This window comes from Sinocyclocheilus grahami, unplaced genomic scaffold (genome assembly GCF_001515645.1).
Source record: "Sinocyclocheilus grahami isolate Dianchi unplaced genomic scaffold, SAMN03320097.WGS_v1.1 scaffold103.1, whole genome shotgun sequence".
Classification (NCBI taxonomy): Eukaryota; Metazoa; Chordata; class Actinopteri; order Cypriniformes; family Cyprinidae; genus Sinocyclocheilus; species Sinocyclocheilus grahami.
The window spans coordinates 823,076-831,260 of NW_015505282.1; the positions used below are offsets into that span (position 1 = coordinate 823,076).

At 34.4% G+C, this 8,185-nt stretch overlaps 1 protein-coding gene across 2 annotated transcripts in view; it reads left to right on the forward strand.

The window, feature by feature from the left end:
* wwtr1 (WW domain containing transcription regulator 1) overlaps positions 1–3,095 on the forward strand; it is a 53,910-nt gene extending 50,815 nt beyond the window's left edge. Inside the window, exons 4-6 of one of the 2 annotated variants that reach the window (XM_016276514.1) lie at positions 1,023–1,144; positions 1,288–1,400; positions 2,832–3,095. In XM_016276514.1, the coding sequence (XP_016132000.1) occupies positions 1,023–1,144; positions 1,288–1,400; positions 2,832–3,013 (417 nt within the window). In that variant the 3' untranslated portion in view covers positions 3,014–3,095. Of the gene's footprint in view, positions 1–1,019; positions 1,145–1,287; positions 1,401–2,831 lie in introns of both variants that reach the window. The other variant, XM_016276513.1, reaches the window with a different exon arrangement.
* Positions 3,096–8,185: the final 5,090 nt, after the last annotated feature.

Consider the following 8,185-nt stretch of genomic DNA (forward strand, 5'->3'; position numbering starts at 1 on the left):
CTGCAATATAACAAAGAGTGAAAAATTTAAGGGGGTCTGAATACTTTCCGTACCCACTGTATATATATATATATATATATGTATATGTATGGATATATATCCCCAAAGAAATCACATAGAAATAAAATAGCAGTTGTTTTATCTATAATATTTGTATTCAACTAGTTTTAATTGATATTTTGGTATCGAATAAATTACATAAATGTATTATATACAGTGGGTACGGAAAGTATTCAGACCCCCTTAAATTTTTCACTCTTTGTTATATTGCAGCCATTTGCTAAAATCATTTAAGTTAATTTTTTTTCCTCATTAATGTACACACAGCTGCTTTACTGCTTCTGTTAAATAAACTCAACATACACGGTATTTCCAGGTAGTTTGCATCCAATCTTTTAATTTGGATGCGATTAATCACTTGTGCTGTCAAGTGATTAATCGCATCCAAATTAAAAGTTTTTGTTTACATAATATATGTGTGTGTACTGTGTATATGTATTTGTATATATAAATAAACACACATACAGTATATATCTAGAAAATATTTACATGTATATATTTGTATTCATATAATTTATATTATATATAAATATATTTAAAATATAAGCATAACATATTTTTCATAAATATATACAAGTGTCTGTATTTATATATACATAATATATTTGTGTGTACTGTGTTTATTTATTATGTAAACAAAAACTTTTATTTTGGATGCGATTAATCGGGACTAATTGTTTGGCATGTACACACACACACATTAGTTTACTGTATGTGCCTGACAATCACACTACCTGGAAATACCGTGTATATTGAGTTTATTTAACAGAAGCAGTAAAGCAGTTTTATGAACACAGATTGGCAGGTTTATTTCAGAGTGTACATGTTAGTTCTTCCTCTCAGTGTTTCAGTTCCTGGTGTTAATGTGTAACCGTCTCTAATGGTTAACTGCTGACACATGACAGCGATGTAAAGCTGAGAGTGTGTTTGGGTTACAGTGTGTGTTTGTGTTTCTCCAGGAGGTGGCGCTCCGGCAGCTGCCCATGGACTCTGATAATATGGCACCGGTGGCACCAAACATCAGCTCTCTACCAATGACGCAGGGCAACATGCCCAACAACAGCTCAGACCCCTTCCTCAACAGGCAAGTCTGCTCTTTACTCTCTTTAGTTTAATGTTAAAAATTAGTTTGACTTGGTCCAGATCTCCCAGATTGCTCTCTGGGGGTATGAAGTCGTGTTAAAGGTGTGTGTGTGTGTGTGTGTGTGTGTGTGTGTGTGCGCGCAGTGGGCCGTATCACTCGCGGGAGCAGAGCACAGACAGCGGGCTGGGACTGGGCTGCTACAGCATCCCCACCACTCCTGAGGACTTCCTCAACAGCATGGAGGAGATGGACACAGGTACAGCACCAGATAAAAACACCATGATAGAGCACGGCATTAGTGTTATTTTAGTTGTTATAGTACAGGGCTGTCCAAACTCGGTCCTGGAGGGCCGGTGTCCTGCAGAGTTTAGCTCCAACCCTAATTAAACACACCTGAACCAGCTAATCAAGCTCTTACTAGGCATAGAAACTTCCAGTCAGGTGTGTTGAGGCAAGTTGGAGCTAAACTCTGCAGGACACCGGCCCTCCAGGACCGAGTTTAGACAGCCCTGTTATAATATTTTGCTTAATTTCTGGCCATATGTCGGCTTGATTGCACAGACACTATTGGAAGAGCGCTGAACTGGATGCTGACATCACTGAATCATCAGTGAACTGACTGTTTGTTATTGTCCTCTTGCATTATTGACACACTATTTTCCTGTTTGATATTGTATAGCTGCTTTGACTCGATCAGTATTGTATAAAGAGCTATAGAAATAAAGGTGACTTGACTTGTAGTATTTGTACATTTTCATTAATATTTTAAATTAGATTTAATTTTTATGTTTCCCATAAGTTTTATACATTTTTTTAGTTTTTTAAAGTTTTAGCAAGTTTTAGATTTTTGTTGTTGTTATTTTAGTATTTCAACTAAATGAAAATGAGAAATAAACTAGCTAAAATTAAAAAAGTTGAAGTTTTTTTTAAATAATTTATTTTATTTTATTTCATTTCATTTAATATTTATTTTGTTTAATATAAAAAATATATATAATTTTAGATTTAATTAGTTTTGTGGCATTTTGCACGGCATTATGACATGACAGTATTTTCATAAAAATTAAGCACATTTTCCACCGGATCTCTTTTTCATTACTACTTTTAGATTTTGTATTTATTTTTTTATTTTTTGTGTGATTTTCATTATTCCTAATCATGATTATTTTTTTTGTACCTAAATCAGTATATATATTAAATACAGTACAACAAATACCACCATGGTGTACATTTTCAGGGGATTTTGGGCCACTTACCCATGAAATTTGGTATTTATATGCTATACATAATGTATACTTACAGTATATGTTGCTTGTAAAGTTGGTGTAGATACTGTATCGTACATATATGTATGTATATGTATGAAACTCAGTACTTTATACCCACTTAAATGCATTTTTTTCAGTGGTAGTGTTGTGCGCTGCCCCGTGCATTGTTTATCAGTTACGTGCTGTATCTCTTCTTGCAGATGCAAGGGATTATTTCTAAAATAAACCACTGAATCAATGAATCATATACAGTATAGCATGTTTAACTTTCCCCCTGCCAGTGATGGCCTGAGTTTGCAGACGCCTGCGCTATTCAGTGAATGAACATGATTGTTAGCTAGTTTTATAGATGCTTAGAGGGTAATAATTACTGTTTACGACTGCCAGAGAAATGATGTTTCCCATCGTCTTGTCTGCAGGTGAGAGCATGGTGCAGGTCAGTATGAGCGTCCCGCCTCAGAGCCGTTTCCCAGACTTCCTGGACTCCATGCCTGGCACCAACGTGGACCTGGGCACCCTGGAGGGGGCCGACCTCATGCCCATCCTCAACGACGTGGAGTCGGTCCTGAACAAGAGCGAGCCCTTCCTGACCTGGCTCTAGACTCACTCACACCACACTAAAGACTCTTTTATATAAATACATCTATATTATATTATATATTCAGTCAGCTTCTTCCTCTAGTTTCACTCGTAATTTAGACTTTTTTTCAGAATTGTGGGTTTATAACTCGCAATTTCAAGATATAAACTTGCAATTCCAAGAAAAAGGTCAAAATTGTGAGACAAAAAGTCACATTACCTTTTTTTTTTTTGGAAATAAAAAAAAAAGTGTATATTTCTGGGCAGAAATAAGCTTTGATTAAAAAATATATGTATTTGGATCAATAACAAGAAGTTAATACCTAAAGAAAATTAAGCCCGTTTTTTTATAGGACCGTTAGGATATTTTGAATAATAATTAAGCACATTTGCCTTAAAAACACTAATACGAATCGTGACTGAGAATAAGAATTACAAACAAACTCAAAAATAGAACAATCAGATGTGTTACTGTAATGAGATTTTTTTGTATGACAGTAATGCAAAACGAGTTTTGTTGGTGTTTGTTTTTGATTTAGATGTTTTTAATAGTCAGAAAATCGTAATGGTCATTACGTTTTCATGAGGTTCACCCTGCTTTTTGCCAAATCAGTAGCACAAGTGTGCCTGTCAAAGCTTTACATTGTGACTTTATATCCAACGAATAGCTATTTCAGATGTGTTTTTTACTCTTATTCCAGTTTAGCTATTGTGTGAAGCTCATGATGGCATTTGTAGACAAGCGTTTCATATCATATATGTTTTTATGTACTGCTACAGTATTCCTATTTTCTATTCTGTGCTCTTGACATCTGGTGCATTTAATTAGTTTGCAGTTTAGTATTTATCAAGAGCTATTAACTTCTTTTTAAATCGTTTTTAGATTTGTTTCCTTTTTTCAGGAATTTTTAATTGTCGAAGCACTACAAATATGCCAATACTGATCTAGTCCCTCGATATCTTCAGGGAATATCTATCTATAAGTATTTTCTGATACCAGAGATAATTTTGCCTTCATTTGGATGATTTTTTGGGGCAGACACTTGTTTTGTTTTTTTTTTTCTTTTCTTGATTTTAGCACTCCGGCTGAAATCCAGTTCAATATATAAACATATAAATATGTTGTTTTTTTCTACACAGGTCTAATTTTTGTATTGCATGTTTGATCTGTTTGATATTCATAGCATCGGGGGGTGTATAGACCCACCTCACCGTGACTTCATTATTGTTTATGGTTACGTTATAGATGGGTTATGATGAATTGAAGTGTGTTGGATTTGTGGATTGTGCAGACGGGGTGATTTTTAGTAGCTGTAGGTCAAACTGAGCTCATGACGTCCTTCATGAGGACCGAGCGGTTAAGTAGCGGGTCAAAAAGAGCCGATACGAGCTGTTCGCGAACCCGAGTGACCTCAGAGACGTCGTTTTCTTTGGTTTTGGACAACTAAGGATGAGATCGGGTGTCTTGAATGGCCCCTTCTGCGCCAGAAACTCAGCAAGAGGGACCTTTTAATGATTGAAACAATTTTCTATGATATAAACTGCTTTTCCAGAACCTAAATCATGCAATATCCCACAGAGTTGAATATATATGGCTTCAGACACATAAAATGCTGATTTTTTTTGTTGTGTTATGGGGTGAGATGAAGTCTGGTGTGTCATCTGTATCGGTTGATGCCAGACTTATGTAGCGCTCCACACTTCAGCATGCTTTAGGTTTTTGTAAGATTTAATGTTGGTCACATGCTGGAAAGCTCAGAAAACAAACTGCGTACCACAGAAATATAATGGTGGTATACTGTACGTGAGAAATGTGGTTGTAACCTCTATGAAATCTCTAAAATTGTCAGTGAAATAAAAAAGGAAAATAATAAAATGGTTTATTAGCATGGATGTGTAGCTGTGTTTCTTTGTGAATCAGTCCATTGACTTTGTCTTCATCAGCTGGTGTGGTAAAAACAATTTATTCTCATTGCTATTGGTCCCTTGTAAAAAGATATGAATTGTACTGAATGTGCCCTTGTGTGTTTTATATCATAAAGGGATTTTTTTTAAACTGTACTCGCAGATAATATAATATTAATAAATGTCCACCACTTAAGTGTATATACAGTACATCATATACAAGTTTCAGCAGAAATTACATTAAAGAATATGGTATTTTAGTTTACCTTAAATACTTGTTAGTGCATTACGCATATTATAACCATAATTCAAAGACAATAGAAGTAATAATGAAAAAACATATAAAAATGTACTAAAATCCTACTCGAGTGGCTTAAAAAGCTCTCTTAACGTTTATTTTATTCGATATAAATTTGACATATAATACATTTTCATTTACTTTCAATTAACATGCAAGTGTCTGAAAACATGTTCATGTAAAGTTTATTTTTTTATTAAGTACTATTTTAAAAAGTATGTTAAAGTAGACTTCTTTTTTAAAAGGGATGCATGAATTTTTGAAGAGCCTTCCTGACTTTTTTTTTTTAATGTTTTGTGCAAACATGGTTACGTTATAAATGTTTTGGAGTTGAATTTTACAGATTTGAAGAGCTGCAAAATCTTTGGTTAATGTGAATTTCCATATACATCACATTTTGTATGTGACCTATTTCCTAGCATGGATTTCAACTAAAAATATTTTTTTAATCTGAAATGTATTGGATTGTGAAAAGTGGGAATTGCATAGAAGAGACCGAAAAACATTCTGATAAAAGATAAACAGTTTATTTCTTGCAATGATGAAAAATCACCAGGTACAGTTAATAAATGAAGAACATAACAGTATACGTAGGATCATATACTATAATGGCATGTAAATAAAGACTGTGAGAAAAGTTGGCTTCTTCTTTAACCATGAGGCCAAACAATTCTGATGCTGAATTAAAAGTGCATGGACAAAGCAAAATATAATGGGTAGATTATGAATGGGTATATGGGTCATGCCATGAAATCAGTGCCTTTTCCACTTGAAAAAATAAAAAAAATTAAATGTTTAATCAACATTTTTTAAATATCCATGAAATCAAGACACCTTAAAATAACAAGACATTGTATTGTGCCATCTCAGGCTATGTAATTTATTATTTTATGACTATTTTTCTACCTCATGTTTTGGTATTTTTGTCAACCCTGTTACCGACACAAAAATGTTACTAGATACTATAGTTTAATTAGAACTCTGTGATAGTTTTTATATATATATGAGAAGCATTTTAGTCACTCTTTTCACTGGGATTGTTTAAAAATTTTTTTATTTTTTTTATTTTTTATATATATATATTTTCAGATGACCAAGAACATCCTAATTTTGGAGGGTGACCACATGTCAATTAAGAATATATATATATACAAGAGAGACATTTAAAAAAGGACTTTGTCTAGAATAAAATATAGCTGCAGTTACAATGGTAATGGTAACAGTATTGACTGTTACAGAGGAGGCTCCTGTACCTCCTCCTCCGCACCACCAGAGGGAACCATCTCCTGAATATTAACATTTTCTTATTCGGACTCCATTTCTTATCATACCTGAGACTGATCACACACACATTTAAGCCGCTCACACGCACTGACTCTCTGCGAAGTCTTGATTTGCCCTGGCTGTCATTACTGAGCGGTCTACCCGTGTTTGTTTTCGTTGTGTTTGACCTCGACCTGTTTCCTGATCTGACTGTTCTCTGCCTGCCCTTACTCGGATTGTTCTCCTGGACTGTGTTTGCTAGCCGCCTGCCCTGATCTCTCGCCTGTGTCATGACTCCCCCCCCCCCAGGTCAGGCATCATAAATCATCAAAAATAGAACATGATAGAAGTGAGAGAGAAACATGCTTGTGTTGGAATTCAGGTTGAGAGATTATGTAACCTCCTAGAAGTGATGTCACTTGGATGAAATCAGGTGACACAAATGCCAAAAACATTGCTTAACAACGAGACTGTATTTAGAACAATATGCAAATGTGATTTTTATATAATTTTGCCTTCATTTTGCAAATTAAAAGTCCTGCTGAAAAAGAAAAATATATAGTGAGCCAAAAACTTTAGCTTACCCATACCAGCATAAATGCTATTTAAATTATTTAAAATAATATTTAATTGACTTTTTTTTAATGTAATACTGATGTAAGCATGCATAGTATTGTTATGTTTTTAAATTGCAAATTTATTTGTTGTTAAATCTATGTTTGATTATTTTTAGGGATGCAAATGACACCGATTTCGTGGAATGACCCACATGCAAGTTAGCTTATTTTCCGATAAAAACAAACATTTAAAATTGCAATTATTTAATATGTTTCTGAGAGTGAGAAAACGTCATCCAATAAATTATTTTCTATATTAATTATTAATTTACAATTATGTATCAAGTCCAGATTCATCATATGTCCAGCAGGTGTCTCAGCATCACCTCAACATGTTTTATTGAGTGAGTTATCTTATTAAAGTTAATCACATTTTACGTTTGCGTTTGTTACTGCTTAATTGCATACTTAATGGGAAATTATATTTTGTGAAAATGCTTGTAATTACACAATGTTGCTGTTGTTACTACAAAGTGATATTTGCAAAGTCTGCACTATTTGCTGTGAAACGTTTCTGTTGCACTGAGAAACAAGTCATTCATCATGCAGCCACAAAAAGCCAGATAAAGTAGCTATCGAGAGAAGATTATCAGTAATAAAGCATCAGTCACATATGCATCACAGAACATAAAGTTAATCATTCCTGTGTGAAGATGAGAGCTGTTACCTATAAACCCATCATAAAATAACATTCCCCTCATAAAACCCCTGATAACACATCAACATCACACTGGCGGAACAACAAACATTTACTTTAGCCAGAAAGCCTTCTCTCAATAATAGAAGTTATAACACTGCATAAGAACTCTTATCAAGTACGCTCTAGTGCGGTTTCAGCTTGCGCATCATGTTATTGCATGCTCTTTGCATATTTAGTTATAAAAAAATGGCGCAAATCATCTTCAGCAGGCCAGCTGTTGTTTATGAAGTAACCCTGAACTCTCCAGAGTCTGTCAGGGTGCTTCCCAGATCCTCTCACTGTCCCTCCTGCTGCTTCCTGTTTTCTCCAAAAAAACAAAACCTTGCTGAGTGAGACGGAAAAGTGCAAGTATAGCAACAAGGACAGCCATGTGGTGCTTTTTAAATCAAGAGTTTATTAAGTGTTAAATAT